Source organism: Penicillium psychrofluorescens, assembly GCF_964197705.1.
Source record: "Penicillium psychrofluorescens genome assembly, chromosome: 3".
In the NCBI taxonomy this organism is placed as follows: domain Eukaryota; kingdom Fungi; phylum Ascomycota; class Eurotiomycetes; order Eurotiales; family Aspergillaceae; genus Penicillium; species Penicillium psychrofluorescens.
In genome coordinates this window covers 2092671-2110452 of record NC_133441.1, presented here as the reverse complement: position 1 = coordinate 2110452, position 17782 = coordinate 2092671, and the positions used below count along the sequence as shown (strand labels likewise).

At 53.5% G+C, this 17782-nt stretch overlaps 4 protein-coding genes across 4 annotated transcripts; 3 read left to right on the top strand and 1 right to left on the bottom strand.

Annotated features, from left to right (window-relative positions):
- Positions 1-4870: 4870 nt before the first annotated feature.
- On the top strand, positions 4871-6280 carry PFLUO_LOCUS4923 (Oleate hydroxylase fah12; the record flags this gene model as incomplete). The annotated part of the gene is made up of 1 exon (XM_073782320.1): positions 4871-6280. One exon carries the CDS (start codon positions 4871-4873, stop codon positions 6278-6280), a length of 1410 nt encoding a protein of 469 aa, XP_073638988.1.
- Positions 6281-7362: 1082 nt separating this feature from the next.
- On the bottom strand, positions 7363-8970 carry PFLUO_LOCUS4922 (DNA repair protein rhp57; the record flags this gene model as incomplete). The annotated part of the gene is made up of 1 exon (XM_073782319.1): positions 7363-8970. One exon carries the CDS (start codon positions 8968-8970, stop codon positions 7363-7365), a length of 1608 nt encoding a protein of 535 aa, XP_073638987.1.
- A 3014-nt stretch (positions 8971-11984) lies between these two features.
- PFLUO_LOCUS4921 (uncharacterized protein) lies at positions 11985-13757 on the top strand (the record flags this gene model as incomplete). Its single annotated transcript, XM_073782318.1, has 2 exons — positions 11985-12132; positions 12193-13757. The coding sequence occupies 2 exons, from the start codon at positions 11985-11987 to the stop codon at positions 13755-13757; spliced, it is 1713 nt and encodes a 570-aa protein (XP_073638986.1).
- A 1375-nt stretch (positions 13758-15132) lies between these two features.
- PFLUO_LOCUS4920 (uncharacterized protein) lies at positions 15133-17511 on the top strand (the record flags this gene model as incomplete). Its single annotated transcript, XM_073782317.1, has 1 exon — positions 15133-17511. One exon carries the CDS (start codon positions 15133-15135, stop codon positions 17509-17511), a length of 2379 nt encoding a protein of 792 aa, XP_073638985.1.
- Positions 17512-17782: the final 271 nt, after the last annotated feature.

The following is a 17782-nucleotide window of genomic DNA, read 5'->3' as shown; positions in this document are numbered from 1 at the left end:
ATAGAAACTGATTGGGTACGAGAACGAGGCTGTGACTGGCGCATGATATGGCGACGAAGGGGAGAAGACAGAGGTTCCTTCGGTGCATTGGTATAGCGTTTCATTGTAGCCGGATGCGGTGAAATTCTGGATATTGGTGTAGTAAAGGGATTGTGTCCAACTAAGCGTGCGATCTCCAGATGATGTAGTGATTATTGCGCTGTGAGATAGGGTGCGGCGCGCTCGCAGATCAATCCAGAGAGAAGTGTTGGAGCTTGCATTAGCTGTGATCAACGGGGTAAATTCGAAGGTTGGATCAGAAGGAATAGAGCGAACCAGCTGAATGTGTTAGTCAACAGGGGCCCAAATGATCTAAAAAAAAAAAGCTCACTCACCGTTCCGGTAGTCTGGTTTCCCTTCTCATCAACCCACAAAAATACAGCGCCACTAACTAACCAGTCACTACCCACTGTCCCTAACATGGTCTCCGAATCATATCCCACAACCTTCAACTGGAACTCATGTTGATTTCCATCACACAGTACACCCAACCACGGACTAACATCAATCTCAAAACTAGGCAAGTCGTACGTGTCAATGCCCACAATCGGTACCCATAGTCCAGGACTAATCCCCCCGGTAAACACAACCGGAAATGGCCAGCTCACACCTGCAAGCTCGCCATCGATTAGAAGTTGGACTTCTCGGAATGGCGAGTACCCGTATATGGCGGTATTATTGAAAGTATCTGCATATTCAGTCGGCACATTCGTGTACCAAAACTCCTCGTCACCGTTCCCGGATGCGAGGATACTAACCACCGCTCTCTCAGCATTGCGAGGGAAGGAAAGAAAGACCGTCCCATTCCCGTCAGGAAGCGATATAACTGAAGAAGTATTCTGACTAGACGATCGAGTGGAGATAGGCAGGATTACGTCGGCAGGTGTCAGAGTTTTGTGATCGTTGTAGTAGAGGGCTGTGATTGTCACATTGTAAGGCGCCGTGAAAACAGAGTCGACGATGTTGTCCATCGACATGATGACCTTTTGCTCCGATCGGAGGAGAGTGTCGAAAATCGTCATATCCTTCTGGAAATTCCAGAATATTCCCGTTCGGGTAGGCATTGCTGTTGTCATACGCCATATCTCGATGTCTCCGAAGAAAAGTACGCCAAGTCGATCGTAATTGATGCCTTGAGAAACAACGGAAACATTGAAAATCGTTGTTGTGAACGTGCAGTCTTCAGGAGGGGTGTAATAACCTAATCGAAGTCAATTCTGAGGGGTGTAACTTGAGATTGAAGTTCAATACCAACAAAAGGGCTTCCGTAACTTGCAAATTCGTGCTGAAGAATGACTTGCTGGCAGGAGGCCCCATTATAGCTCTTCCTCGGTGGTGCTTGAACTTGGAAAACTTCTTGCAGCCCGTTCAACGCATCTTTGGGCGTTCGCTCACTGTCAATTCCGCCTACTTCAGATAAGGCGGAGATTCCATTGGAGAAGCTCAAATAAATGAGAAGAATTGAAAGGAACATGGTGATCAATTCGACGAAGAAGGCTGAACTTATCTTGATGTTCTGGAGACACTACTTATAGTTGACAGCCCGGACTATAACCCGCTAGTGAGCTTGTCAAAAGGCAGCGTCGTACTTTTATCAGATGGCCATGATTGCGACGTTGTAGTTTCCTTATCAAGTGCCCGCACCTGCCTCGTTAAGATGGCATACTCAAGTGGAGAATAGTGGAGACAGCGAGGATGTCATATAGGAAGTTAAGAAAGCAATAATGTGGGCGATATTATTCTAGGTACCCTAAAGAGGTGGCTTGAACCAATGAGCGTGACAATGTCGTGCTTGTCCAAGTCTTAACTTCATTTGTAAAAGTGCCTATCTCGCAATTCCAACCCTGCTAAGTATCTGGTTTTCAACTCCGAAGGCCCTCATCAGAAGTTAGCGCTAGAAGTCATGTCGGAAATTAGACTTTCTTTCCCTCCAATACGGATCAAGCTTTTCTGGAGCTAGTTTAACGGGGAAAGGAGCACGGACCTCGATTCAAAAGCCGAATGTCATTCCCTAACACTAGTCTTGAGAGCGAGTCGAATTAGCTTGAGCCCAAGATAGTCTGGGTGTCTGTTGATTTCACAGGATGAGGCGACGATAAGCGATGTGGAACCCCTGAGTGTCAACACTCAGGAAAAGAAACAAGCATCAGCAGGTTGTCAGAATAGTCTCACGATACCCTAGCAAAAAGGTTACGCTAGTTGGTTTATAGATCTAGGCAAAAGAGACTCCTGCAATAACCTTTGGGTGCGATTCAGTATGTCTTAAAACTAATAGCTAGCCCCTAAAACTCAGGTGTCAGCGAAGTATTTATGTAGGCACTCTACCCCGCTCATCCACGTGTTCGTATGTGCGATTAGTGCGTAGTTGTTAGACTTCCGCATGGCCTTGTCTAGCCCAGACCCAATCTGTGCTGGGTTGGGTTTTGGGTCAGAGTTCTCACAAGAACAATAATTCTTAGTACATACTTAATAGAGGAATTTCAAACAATTGATCATTTTAGGTCTTCTTTTGCCTATCACTTTCTCTCACAATCCAAAAATCTCAACCTGAGGCCTTAGAGTTAGATTCAAGAAACCAAATTTGTCACTAGGAGGTTCGACAGGGAGTTACTAACAACATAGGAAAACGTCACCTTGGCCTAGATTCCTAGGAACATCAATAGGCAGTAGAGCGTTTAGCATCGGAGCAGGCGAAGTACTAGAGGCACTATGGGAACTAAAAGGGGTGGGCGACGGGGTGAGTACTCTAGTTCCTCCGTGAGCAGCTCAGAGATCGCTTGGGGCCAGCTCTAAGTGATCAGAGAGCGCCTCACCCCGTGATCTCGGAGCCAATCACTACTCGAGGCGGCGGGTTTACTGTCACCATTATAACGCGTAAAGGCTACGCCTAATAGACATACGACAAAGCTAGTACTACAACCTCTAATTTTCGTACAAGCTACTACATTTTTTGATGTCAGAGTTATCTAATAGCCATAGGAAGCAATTGACTACAGAAACTAAGAAGAAAAGAAGAACGGAGATCAAAAAACCAGGATCAGACGGGATAGAACACAAGAATAACAGTCACTCAGAAAAACTCTAGGGTAGTAATTCGAAATGGCCGTTGTAGGCGAGTTATTCTGCGCAAAATGTACAGAGAGCGAGAGACGCTTTTTAAGTACTAGAGAAATGGCTTTGGAAGGGCCTACACTCCAAAAGAAAAAGACGTTTCTATTTCCGCCTTGAGCGGCTACAAGCAGATCAGAGGTAGAATAAAGACACGTCACCTCTGATCATCTGCTGAGAGCACCCTGAGTGAAGGCTGAGCGTGTAGTGAGAGCGTGTAGTGAGCACATGGTTCAATCGAGTCACATGACGTGCGGATGACTAAGATTCCGGTGAAAAGGGCGCCGAAAATAGGCCGAGTGACCGGCACCTAGCGTTGTGGTTTAATTGTACATCGTGTGTCTAGAGCTACGAATAATAATGATCGGGGGGCATGGGATAGGCCTCGCTCAGTCGAAGATTGTCAAAAGATATATATTTTTCGATCATCCAGTGCCTACTCTCTGATTAGAGAATATCGCTTGCTCACACCAAATCGTGGTAGACCCCTACGACCTAAGCCCCGATCGATGAATCCCGCTACTGCTGTGCTGCCAAGAAAAATACCAATTTGCAAATTCTCGGGTGGGGCGTGATTGGCGAGGGGCGTCTCAACAAAATCAGCTCGGCCCAACAGTTAAATTCCGTTTAGTTACAGCCAGTGTGACCGAAAACAGCGAGGAATTTTGCTGTGGCAATTGGATTCCTCTTACTTCCATAGTAGTCAATCAATACAATCGCCACCTGTTATTATTCTCGATCGACAGTGATAGCAGCAGTGAGCTCTCTCCGCCACCGATCGTCTGGGTTCCTCACGAACTAACTCCTGTACTATGCCCGGGCTCCATTTTTCCACCACGACCCAATCCCCGCGAGCAGAACCGACAGCAGACACGAAAATGGACCGCCGAAGATAAGGCGATCAGGCCAGACGGGCACTGACCCACTCCGGCAGCATGTGAAAGGGAGCTAGCTTCCCCATATTGCATCTGGGCTCCATATGAAACCTCGGACAAGTGTTGAGCGCGATAGTAGGCGGTCAGCAGGATGCCAGGTGCACTCCCTGGGTGTGCGGTTGATTCGGACCTATGGAATGGGTTCGGTCGTAATGTGTTCAGCTATCCTATCCCCATTGGCACCTCGGTTGGTCAGATCATGGCGCAGGTGTAGCAGTAGTGGCGGCGCTGAGAGAGAGGCGACCAGTTCATGCAGCGATACGTTGTTGTAATTTGCAGCGCGGTATCCCCGAGTGGCGCCATACTTAGCGAGGGTCTGTGTATGCAAAATACGTACCCGGTAATCATTTTTTGGCTCTCGCCGTCCCTGACTATTTTTTTTGGGTTTGGGTTCCCTTTTCGCCGTCAATCTCTTTTCTTTTTCTTCTTCCTTTCCTCCTGTGATCGTCCTTGCTATTCGATTCTGTTCGCAATTCTTCCGTCGCCTGGGTCTCGGGGTCGTCAACGGACTGGACTGGGTTTATCAACACCTTTATTATCTCCCCACCCACCCACACTCTGCCTCTCACCCACCGCTTCTTGACTCGTTCGAGGGATCCCTGGCTTTGTGTAACCTCCCGAGGAAACTCAAAGACTGCTCAGCTTTCACTGGTGAGTCGAGTCTGCATGGCAGCGTGGCGCTGCTGTGAATGAACACTGGACTGACGATCCGTAGAACCCTACCTTCATTAAAAGCAGAGAACGGAAAGCTCCTGGATCCGCCATCCATACCTCTCCCCCTATATAACATGTCGTCCACCGCTGTTCCCAAGCGCATGGCGCTCCGTCGCAGTCAGCCCACGGACACCTCCGTGCCCAGCTCGGTGTCGCCATCGCCCTTTGACAGCCCCCGCCAGTCGCCCTCGTCCACCTCGCTGTCCTCGATGGCCTCGATGGCCTCGGACAAGCAGGCCAGCAAGATGCTCGACACGTACGGCAACGAGTTCAAGCTGCCCGACTTCACCATCAAGCAGATCCGCGACGCCATTCCCGCACACTGCTTCCACCGCTCCGCGGTCACCAGTCTCTACTATGTCTTCCGCGACATGACCATCCTGGCCTCGGTGTTTTACCTCTTCCACAACTATGTCACCCCGGAGACGGTTCCCTTCATGCCCGCTCGCGTGGCCCTGTGGACTCTGTACACCATTGTGCAGGGTCTGGTCGGCACCGGTGTATGGGTGCTGGCCCACGAGTGCGGCCACCAGGCCTTCTCGCCGTCCAAGGTGCTCAACGACACCGTCGGGTGGATCTGCCACTCGCTCCTGCTGGTGCCGTACTTCTCGTGGAAGATCTCTCACGGCAAGCACCACAAGGCCACCGGTAATCTGGCCCGCGACATGGTGTTCGTGCCCAGGACTCGTTCCGAGTATGCTTCTCGCGTCGGCCGCACCCTCCACGAGGTCGGCGAGCTGATGGAGGACACCCCGATCCTGACCGCGACGAACCTGCTGCTCCAGCAGCTGTTCGGTTGGCCCCTGTACCTGATCACCAACGTCACCGGACACAACAACCACGAGCGCCAGCTCGAGGGCCGTGGCAAGGGCAAGACCAACGGATGGGGCCATGGTGTCAACCACTTCAGCCCGTCCAGCCCGCTGTACGAGGCCAAGGACGCCAAGCTCATCGCCCTGAGCGACTTGGGTCTCCTGATCACGGGCTCGGCCCTGTACTATATCGGCTCGACCTATGGCTGGCTCAACCTGGCCGTGTGGTACGGCATCCCGTACCTGTGGGTGAATCACTGGCTGGTGGCCATCACCTACCTGCAGCACACCGATCCCACGCTGCCGCACTACCAGCCCGAGGTGTGGAACTTTGCCCGCGGCGCCGCTGCCACGATCGACCGCGACTTTGGCTTCGTCGGCCGCCACATCTTCCACGGTATCATCGAGACCCACGTGCTGCACCACTATGTCAGCAACATCCCCTTCTACAACGCCGATGAGGCCAGCGACGCCATCAAGGGCGTGATGGGCAGCCACTACCGCACTGAGGCCCAGAGCGGCTGGACAGGTTTCTTCAAGGCCCTCTGGACATCTGCCCGCACTTGCCAGTTCGTCGAGCCCACTGCGGGCGCCACCGGCGAGAGCGAGGGCGTGCTCTTCTTCCGCAACCAGAACGGCATCGGTATTCCGCCCAACAAGATGACTCAATAGACGAAGAGATGTGCATTTGTTTTTGATGATGTTTGTTGTTGTTGTGTCTCATGATATGCGAGCTCTGAGAATCTTTGGCACGACATAGAAAGAAAAGACGGCTGGTGCTTCTTCCCTCTCATGGTGTGCTCTCGCTGGTTCGATATGACCACCCCCCCTTTCACTCCACGTCACGCGTTAGACCGTGTTTATTTCGTTTTTCATCTTGCGTTATCTCATGTGGAGATGATGAGTCGGTGTCGATGTTGGTGTTGATGTCGATCTCGAGTGAGGTGTTTAGGGTCCAGGAGGAAACGAGGAAGACCCTGTCAGTACTGGGGTTAGTTTTGTCGATATATAGAGGTCGTCACTGTCTCTGGTTACATTATTGTGTTTAATATGATCACTGTCGATTTTTTCTGTGTCAACCTTTTCCAGGTTTCTCGTCTTAAGTAACAGCGGTGACGTGCCTCTCGCTCTGCGTCGAGTAGTAGTGTATCCAGACTGGTAATGCTTTCGCCGTCGAAACCGTGAGCTGAGAGTTAACGCATGCTTGTTTTCTTCACTTTCGTCCTCTGCTGTGGTAGTCGGAGAAGGAGTAGGTAGAGGCAGCAGTATTCTTCTCGATAGGCAAGGCTCTCTGTCATGTCACGGTTAGTGCTGTCTGTTAGTCGATATCATATCTGCCTCCAGAGCCGACCCGACTAAGAAGACCAAGCAGGACGAGGAGGCATTTTCTAAAAAGTACACCGATCAATAATGAATTATGAGGATAATGATGATGACACGAGTGACGAAGACAACGGATGTTCGGGGCGAGAAACAGACCCAAGAAAAAGGCCGTTGGACTGATCCCTGTCGTTGCGGGGTTGGTTGGAAAGGAAACAAGGTAACAGTTCCGCCACTAGCCGGTGGCCTGCCCGTTATTATCATCGGGGTTGTGATTTGTTATTTATTTACAAGGACAAGGAATAGTTATGTGGAGCGGGTTGTGTCTTGTTTTGTGTTATGTTAGGGCAGGATCTGTTGTTTATTGGTTCGTTCGTCTAGAACCTCGCGTTCATCCATATAGAGGATTCTCTCCAGCTGGTGAGGGAGCTGTACTAGATACTTCGTAGCCCACCCTTCCAGATCTCAAAATCGACTTCGCCGCTCCTCCTCCCGTTCATGCCCGTACTCCCCGCCGTCCACGGCGCGAAGACGAGTTTCATGCTTCGTCTAGTGATCCGCGGTGGCGTATCCGGGCGCTGGAACTCCGGCGCCGGTCTTGAGGTCAAGTCTTGGACTGGCTTCGTACCCTCTGGACCCGTCCCTTGTTCTTGCTCTCCCACTACGGACTTTTGGTCTGGAGGCTTCAGCTTCGTCTTCTGTTCCTGACTCTGGACTGCTGGAACACTCGTGACCACCGCCCTAGCCTCTTCTTCTTTCTTTAGCGCAATGCGACACGCAATCTGCGTGGACCAGGAGAACCCCAATGCTGGAGTCTTAAGGGACCCCGTCTCTGGAGGTACACCGTCTCCCCAGCCCGTGAAGAAGCGTTCCTGGTGCAGCAGACTCAGGAGCGCGTTGCGGGCCGGGTTGCCGATTAGATAGGAGCCGTCGAAGTGGTCGTCTTCTTGGGCGGGGAATGGTGATGATGGGATCGCGGCGGGTGATGATGAGGGAAGGAACGCCTGCTGGTCTGTCTCGGTCCGAGACCGAGGGTGAGGAGAATTGGCGCCTGACTCGCGTCCCCCTCCTCCTGCTGCTGCTCCTGCGACTGCGGTATTCTGGCTAAGGGCAAACGGAATCCCAGCCTGGGCCATCCCATTATGTCCGTCCACGGGATCAAAGCGATCCGAGACCTGATTCGCCAATACAACCGCGATATCATGCTTAACCGCCAGATTGCGCAGCAGCTGGCCCAGCTTCGCGAGCTCGCTTGATCTTGCCGAGAGAGCCAGCATGCTATTGGAGGAGTGCTCGGCGCGGTAGTTGGAAGTAATCGAGTCAATCACAACGAGACCGACATTATACCGCGCAATGGCGACGGGGAGTTGGAAGTTGAGGATATGGTCCTGCGTCTCGAGGTCCATAGCATTGATAGCCAGGACATTTTGCAGTGATGGTTTCTCGTCATCGGGCAGGGATGAGAGGCAGGGATGGCACTCTAGGAGCTGGGAGAGCCGCGGCGTGGAGAGCGGGTGTTCGGTTGAGATGTACACGGCTCGCCGGTCGAGGCCACCCTTCGATTTGGGCAGCTGCACAGAGAGCAGGATGCTGAGCAGGAATTGGGTCTTGCCGCTCCCACTCTCGCCGGTTATCTCGGTCACGTATCCGGCTGGAATGCCTCCTCCGAGCAGCGCGTCCAGCGCCGGGTCGAGTGTGCTGATGGTGGTCCATCGCGTCACGTCAAGGGTTGTTGTCCCCGTGCCGATAGTGCGGTTCGGGGTGGGGGGAGTTGTGGTGGTGGGGTTGGTGTTGTTGCTGGAGATGGCTTCGGTGTCTGCTACTGTATTATTGTTCTCAAAGCCTAGGTCCCCGTGGAGGGCGTCGACGATGCGCGCGGCCAGCCGCCGCACGTCGGCCGGGGGCACATGGGCGCGCTTGGCGATCTCGAGGGTGTCGAGAGTGATGAGGTCGACGGTGGTGATCTTGCCGCGCTCGAGAGGGGGGAGGATGTGCGCGTAGGGTTTGGTCGCGAAGTCTGGTAGGACAGACAGAAGATCCATAAGAAGGGACGGTCAGTAGGCGGGTCGCGACGAATATCGAGGTTAATGGGCTGAACGGCCAATCAGAGGGTCGGGAATAGGATAATCATGTTGTCATACTCTGTGGGTATGAGTGTGTAATTGTACTTTTGGAGTTAGTGGGGTAGGGTTTCTTCTTTTCATTTCTGCTATTCCAAGTGAAATGGATAGATGCTGGTGGTGTGAATAATGTTGTTGACGCGATCTATATATTTTGACCGAGGAGATTGACTCGACATGGCCAACAACGGCGACAAAAATTAATATTTGTTTCGGGGGATGCATTCATCGAGGAAAATTTGGCTCCCGGAAAACGGACAAAACACTCGAATTAATCACTAGGCATAGCAAATAGAAAATAACCATAATAATCATCGTCCCTATCAAGCTCCGATGGATTCTTGGAGAGGTGGGTGCCTAAGACGTTCAGTCCTTCCCTTTGGGGATACCACTTCGTGCATCCAACACACTTTGCGTGTTTCCTCTCCTGCGTCTCGGTCTCTTCTAGTCTACCGCGCTCTCCAATGCCCCTCGAGGCCCTCGCACCGATGCAATTACTCTAGACAACGTTCTAGGAGCCCCCGGGGAAGATCATCGTTGACCGATCACTCGTTGGTTGAGACTTTCACACATGCATACCCTCGTCCCGCCTCACGGTGCAGCTGAAAATTCCCGAACCTCGCCTAGCTCGGAGAATCAAGGAACACGACCAACCATGCAACCAACAATAGGACATGTACCTCGGACACACCACCATGATACCAACGAAGGATCATCAAGAGGGACGGTCCCTGATTTTCTCTCCCCGCACAGGCCGTGCGAAATGATGTACAGCAGATCTCGTTCAACATGGCGAAGCCAATTCGCTTGGTCATCACAGGGCCTGGACCAGCATGAGTTGTCCGGACCGGGGACTCCGTGAGACACGGATCGGACTATTCCCCTCCTACGCCCCGTACACACAAATAGATCCGGGCAAGCCTGTTCCTTCATTTAACATTTCATGAGTTTGATCGACTGGAAGTCTTCACCATTGATCCCCGGATGGATACGTAGTAGGATTTCCCGTTGCTTACTGGCAAGAGCGTTACCGGATTCTGCAAGAGGGGCGATGATGAATCGGGCTACGTTTCTTACCAACAGGAGTCTGTACATCTTACACTCGTCGCTAGTACTACTGCGGGTGGGGACGATCGGAGCCATAACGGTTTTCCAAATCCGGTAATTCAGTAGTTACCCTCATCGTGTGGCGCCCGCGATCTGAGCGCCAACCATGGCCCCGGATGCCTGGTCGCCGCGCCGGTCCTCTTCATTTCTTCCTGGTGGATGCATGCATAACATCACGATAAGCATACCGTTAGTTGGTTCGGCGATGTCACCATCGTGTCGACCGTGGGTTTCAGCTTCCTGGCGAGTCGTTATCAACTCCCACGTGGTGGGTGCAAAAAGCCCGAGGAGTCCCCGGCTCGCTTGCATCATGACAATTCATGATGGGGGCGGTATGCAGAACCGGACTAGTTTTTCCTCTGGTGGTACATTTCGCGTTTGAGCGCAGGGGAATCGATTCACCTGACTGATGAACGGGGAGTTAAGCTGGGGGGAGGAAGCTCGCTATCTCCGGCGCTCGGACTGGTCCGGACAGGGGGGAGAGCCATGGGTGCGTGGACGGGGCTGGCGGGCCACCCACTCGGTGCGGACCGCCAGCCGTGGGGGAGCAAGAGGAAGAATGGTTCCATGTACGGAGTAAAAGGAGTAGACCTGCGTGAATCATGGTCGATCAGTATTTCAGTCTGGATCCGCTGCTGCGCCCTTGACCGATCGTGATGTCGGGCTCGACCGACTGGGTTTTTCAATAGTCAAGGCAACTAGTAGCCGCGGCTCGATATGACGGCATGGCGGGTAGGTTATAGTTTGAGCACGGTGTGTGTGTGAATAAGGCTATCGTACTTGTCTGTTGGGACGAAAAGGGAGATCGAGAACGGATTGAATGCAAGAGAGGGCCGGTAAATCTGCCACACCGATACACAACCCGACAGGTCGATTCCACGGCCTACTGAACGACTGACTGGCCACGACTGAAAAAACCCGGCCCTTGTCTACGCCGCACGAAAAGGACCAAATCGTGGAGCCTGGTGGATCATCAAGATCGACGAGTCCAATGTCCCAAGACCAGAGGACAGGAACTGGGTGAAGAGATGAGGCCCCCGTTTGGAGCGAGAGGCTAGTCGAAGGAGCCCTAGCGGACGGGGTTAAACCGAACGCAGCGGGACCGGGGAGCTTGACGATCGCTGCTGTTCAGTCGGATTGGCGGTACGGGTGGGTATGGGTATGGGTTTGGTAGGCCTGGGGAGAGAGTATTCGGAGAATCGATGGGAGTACTTTGGAACTGGAGGAGTTGGATATGAAGCTTGTCGACGATGGTCGACACTGTAGAAATAGGGAGGAAGAGAACAAAAATACCGCTGTACCTCCCGGATACCTCGCTCCCGCCGCATCGGCCCATAACAGACCCCCGTACTCACTCGGTCACGGCTGAGTCCTGCCTTAAGGCCGTTAGTGTCACCCCCCCTCCCATCGGCGTGTTCTCTCTCACACATCCTTCCCTCTTCTTTCTCTTCCTTTTTCATCCTTCTCCCCTTCATCCACCATCTCGGGTCCTTGTATTTCTCCATTCCCATCTTCGGTCGTCGTCGGAATTGGCGCCATTGTTCGACCGGTTCACCGCTCCTTTCTCTCGGGTCCCGCCTTTCCATGTTCCCGTCTCCCGGGCTTTCCTTCGATTGAGACCCCGTCTGCGATCGTGCTCACGGTCCAGCTGCAGAGGACGACGGTGCACGATACATTGGGTACACAAAAGGGAGGATACGAAATATCGTCGATTCCACAAAAATCACTCGGTCGGACGTGATTGGGGACGTACGTGGTCGCCAAACAACCAACATCCAACGACCGACCAATCCCATACTAACCCCGAATAAAGCGTCCAGTCGCCCAAGATGTCGACCAGACCTTCCATGCTGCCGCCCCATAATGAGACAGAACACTCTGTCAGCCGCATTACGCGGGAGGGCAAACAGATCACTTATAAGTTGAGTGTGATGCAACAGCCTGAACGGGCGCGAGCATGTGGTGCCGGTGCCAAATGTAAGCGTTTTCCATCATCCATCGTTCCTCGGCCTGAGTCACTGACAATAAAAAATATAGCATCTGCTGATCGCCGACCGGTCGACCCGCCACCGGTGGTTGAATTGCGGATTTTTGAGTCGGAACCAGGCAATGACGCGCAAAAGACCGACATTACGTTCGCCTATAATGCCAACTTCTTTCTGTATGCAACGTTGGACTCTGCACGCCCTATCGCTCACGGTCGGCTGGCTGGACCGCCCTCGTGCCCGGTATTGACAGGTGTGCCGGTCGCCGGGGTTGCGTATTTGGACCGTCCGACGCAGGCGGGCTACTTTATCTTCCCGGATCTGTCGGTGCGACACGAGGGTCGCTACCGCCTGAACTTCCATCTCTACGAGGAGATCAAAGATGCCAAGGATGCCGACAAGGACTCGACCATGCCCATCCCCAACCAGGTTCCCCGTGCGACTACGAACAGACCGGGATCGCCGCAAGCGTTCCTGCATTTCCGCCTGGAGGTCAAGTCGGTGCCATTCACCGTCTACAGCGCCAAGAAGTTCCCTGGCCTGGCGACCAGCACTTCGCTCAGTCGTATCATCGCCGAGCAGGGCTGCCGTGTCCGTATTCGTCGCGACGTTCGCATGAGGCGCCGCGGCGACAAGCGCGAGGAAGAATACGACTTCGACGGAGATCGCTCCTCGGCGTATCGCCAATCCGACCGGTACACCACCCCAGACCGCTATATCGCTGCTTCAATAGAGCGCCCGCGGTCAAACAGCAACCACAGCGCGATGCATTCCCCCTACGGATTCCAGCCAGACCCCAACCGACGAACATCGGTATCGGACTATGGATTCCCGGTTCCTCAGCCGTACGAACGGCCGATGCCCCCTGCCCCTGTGCCTATGGCGCCTTCGCAAACACCGAGCTACCAGTCCCACCTATCGTTTGGCTCAACGCCCATGTCCTACCCGGCTCCTCAAATGCCTCCCACGCCGCCACCATTAGCTGCATCATCAGCCAGCATGTACTCACCGCAATCCAGCTTCTCACACCTGCGACAACCATCCACCACTTCAGACTATGAATCAACGCCGGCTGGATATCCACTTGCGAATCCCATGGCGCAACAACAAATGTCATACCCCAAGAACATGCAGATGGGCATGCAGGCAGCCATGCAACCCTACCAAATGGAAGCACCCAAACCCCAACCACCATACATGGATATGCGTTCTATGGACCCGATGCAATATCAGCCCATGGCCCAAAATATGATTCCCCAGGCCCACACCCCGCACCTGGCTCACTCTCTGCCACCACTGAAAGCACTGTCTAGCGAATACGTGAACCAGCCAATGTCAGCGGTGGAGTCACCGAGCTCAGGATACGATGCCATGTCTGGCAGTCGCATGTACTACCAGTCGGGACCGACCTCGATTAAGCGGACCCACGAGGATTCGTTTGGTCTGGATGAGCGCCCGATGACCAACGGCATGCGTCCAGACACGGACACCTACTCCACCACCTACCGCAGGATCGAAGCCCAACGAGCGGCTCTGATCGCGGAACTTGGAGACGAGATGGCCTACAAGCGTGCCAATGGAAGGACGGTGATGAAAGTCCCGCCTTCCGTCGTATAAAAAAACACGAGATGCCTATAAACAGTTGCTTGGAGGTTGGGTCTCACGAGATCACGATTCTTTTCTTTCCGAGAATTGATCTAACGCGTTGGACTCGGAGAGGGCAGATCCCACCAACCCCGTTGGACAAAGCGTCTGGATGACTCTTGTTTGCTGTACATGACCTTTTTCTTTTCTTTTTGCACTACGCCGTCTTCGGTCTCTCTTTTATCGCCCACCGCGCTTAGACCTCTCGATTCATTGTGCAGTCACGTCCATCCAGGAGCCCTTTTCTTGCCTCTCTCTTTCTCCTTTCTCTTTTTCTCTGTGTTTGATTACTCGTTCTATCTGGGTTCCATCTTGAAGTTCTTTGCGTGTTTGTCTCTCTCTCTCTCTCTCCCCGTCTCTCCATCTATATTCCCCCGGGCCTGATGATCCTGTCGTTTACGCATTTGTTCCGGGGCCCCTGCACCATACTTTTCTCTTCCTCTGCCTCCTCCGCTGCGAAGTCGGCGTGGGTTGGATTTTCCTAATGGATGCTCAAAAAAGGACACGGCAAGAAATCATTTTCTTTTTTCGGTTTTTTTCCCCAGCAAACGGTGCGCTGTCTCCCTTTGGCTTGTCCATTCCGCCGAGTGGAGAGCCAAAAGCCAGGACAGTATGCCATTGGGAGGGAGACGTTCAAATTGCGATGCTGGAGGATTTCCCTTGCTTGTTCCGTTCAATGGGTGCGCTCCCCTGGGTCTGCCCCGTTGCTTAATCTATCCTGTTTTTATCCTGGCGTTGTGGCATCTCCTTGATACCTGAGTTCTAGCGTATTATTTCTGGAATTGATCATTTGAAATCCATTTATTGCAGTAAATGTAGGGCTTTCGCCATGAATGTAGGAGCCTGTCAATGCCATAGTCATTCCGTCCAGCTGAAACAAGTGCCTACATTCTGGAAATCGGAAGGCCTGTAGGATCGCCCCGTGGTGGTGGTGCAGCCCCGAGGACTCGGACCAACCAAAACACGGGCCGAGTATGTAAACAAACCCTTTGTTGTCGCATCCGCAACTGTTGCCAACATCCACCTACGCACTCTCTTATTTTCGTGATCTATGAATTCCCTCTGATTGTTTCCATCGCTCGTGGTGTCTTCCCCACCACGTACGTACCTCCCAATCGATCATCCGAGACAAGGGCGTGTGGGGAGACCGGGATAAGACAGGCAGGGATAGCAGCCGACATGACGGCGGGTACCAAGGTAAATTCTCTCCTTGACCCCGAACCATCCAGGGGAGCTGTATGCGCCTCCCTGGCACGGGCATGAATGAAACAATAAGGATTAAAATCAGAGGAGCGCCGCTAACTCTCTTTCGCAATGTGCTTCACAGAGATCCCACGACCCCGTCGCAATGGAGGTCGACCAACACCCGGCAACCAAGCAGCTCCAGCAGCAGCAACAGCGCACATCGCGCAAGCACCAGCGCTCCAGCGATGACGAAGATGTCCACCCAGACTGGAGCTCGGATGTCTCGGGCCAGTTTGACGACGCCGAAGAAGCAGGTCCAGATGACTACAGGTCTCCCTCTGCCAAGTCGGTCAAACGCCGCCGCTCGAATGACTGGCCGCTGCCCGAGGAAAGCGCGGACTACGGATCCTTGGAGCGTCGCGGTGCCCGGGCAGGCTATGCGAGTCTTGTTGGCAATACTGTCGGCATGATGAAAGCCTCGCCGCGGGCTTCGCCTCGCGCGTCACCCCGCGGGTCGTTGGCGTCTCTCCGCAATAGACACCAGAATGGGGGTAATGGAGGAGAAGGAGGGACATCGTCCAGCCCGCGGCGCTGGAATGGCCGGCGCTCGCGGTTCATCGAAGCTAGCATGGGTGACAGCATCAGTGAGAAACCACCTAGCGTCTTTACGCGCGAGGAGAAGTCATCTGGCTCGCAGCGGCAGTCTGGAATCTTTAAGTTTGGCAAGGCCATTGCAGCGGCCTTCAACCCCTTCGGCGGCTGGGGCAAAGCGACTTCCCCGGAATCGAACAAGGCGCAGCCGCAGACAGATGTGCTGAACCAGGCCGAGCAGGCATATGCGGAGCTCAAGAAGTCTGGCTACAAGGGTACCAACAAGGGCGCTTACACCCAAAGCCAGCAAGTTGATTCAAACATGGCAGACCAGACCTGGGAGTCTATCAAAGAAAAGACCGACTATGGGGGTGATGCGGCTGTTGTTGAGGGCTCGGGTCGCCAATCGACAGACCTTGGAGGAGACCGCAGCAATGCAATAATGCCGCGGCGTGACTCCGGGGCCTCTTCAAAACGGTCTTCTTTCCAGGAGCTACGCAAGGCCAAGAATCCATTCACAAAGGCTCCCGAGGCACCATCGACTGCCGTGGTATCGGAGTTCAATCCGGATCGAATGTCTGAGGATTCGGAGGGCCCCGGGATTCGGAGACAGAGATCGAAAAAGGAGCTTTCACGGCAGGCGAAGCTGCTCAAGAAAGTTAGCAACCTCGAAGACAAGTTGGATCGCGCGAAACGCGAGCTTCGCGAGCTGACTGGTAATGAGGATCGGACGCCTGCTCCTGCGTTACCGTCCCAGACACAGGCTCAGACACAGATACAGTCGCTGCCACAGCCGCAGCCGCAGCAAAAGACACTGTGCATGGAAATGGATCCCGAAAGCTATCCGCGCAAATTCGTCCCCGGCGCTCTCCCAACCCTACCGTCCGAAAGACTCCTGGATCAACAAGCCGCCGAATCCGAATCTTCTCCCGCCAAACCTTCTCTTGGTGAAAATGCGTCCCAGGAAGAAGAATCACGACTGGCACAACAAAGTGCCGCTCCAGCGGCGGCGCTTAAGTCCCCGAAACGGCGGTCCAAGGAGCCCTCCCGGCCGTCGTCTATCGGTAAGGACAGCTCTTCCTCTTTCTCCCGCAAAAGGAAATCACCAATTCCTGAATCTATCGGTAGTGGGAAGTCTGCTCAGCCCTGTGCGACGGAGAGCATCGACGACGATGACGACGCGCTCGAAGAACAAAAACAACTCTTAGCCGACTACGGGTTCATGCTGAGTCCGCCACCTCGTCAAGCGAAGTGGCAAAAACTCGAGGCTGGCGATAGTCCCGGATCGGTGGAGCGCAAACACACCGCGAACGAAGATGATTCTGATGCTGCTGCAGCTGCGGCGCGCAAACTGTCGCCATATCAAACCCGAAGAAGATCAGCTACCCCCCACTCCGCCGCCCTCACGAACCGATCACCAAACTCCAAATCCAAGTCCTCCAGAAGATCTCCCCCACCAAGCAGATATCCAACCCGAGCCACTCTCCGTGCGGTACCTTCCTCCCCCAGCAAGAACACCACCAACGCCAATAACAACGGCCCAATAATCCCCGACTCGGACGCCCCTTCAGATCCCTGGCTCTCCCCATCCCCAGCATCACCGTCCCAACAGCGCGCATTCTACCTCCAGCCACACAACCAACTAAATCCGGACCGCAGTCCGCGGCGCTCATCCCCCTCACCATCCTCCTCGCCTTCAAAGCGGAGCCCGAATCGAAGCAGTCGCACATACATGCATGAAGACATCCCGCCCGTCCCGCCTCTTCCGAAGGAACTTCTTCCCAATGCTGCGAAAGTGAATAGCTCGCCAAGCAAGTCTCCGAAACGAGGGTCGAGATCAGGGTTGACGATGGCGGCGGCTCTCGAGCAGCAGACTGAATCTGCAAGGAATAGGAACGCCCCTGCGCCTTGGCTGACGGACGATTATCCATGGCCGGAGGATATCTTTTGATTTTACTGATGTTGTTGGAAGAAGGTTTGCCATGTTTGAGATAGATGGATGCGGAGACAGGATGGAGATGCAGGTGGAATTGAATTGAATCGGAGGGAAGGGAATGACTGGCCTACTTTGGGGGTTGCGATTACGATGTGATGAATTTTTCATTATACCCTGTCCTGTGTATTGTTAATGATGCCTATTATCTGGGTAGCCCTGACTTGATTACGATGTTGCATTTTTAATGGGAGTTGACAGTTGGTCCTGGGTTTGGTTTGAACAGTCC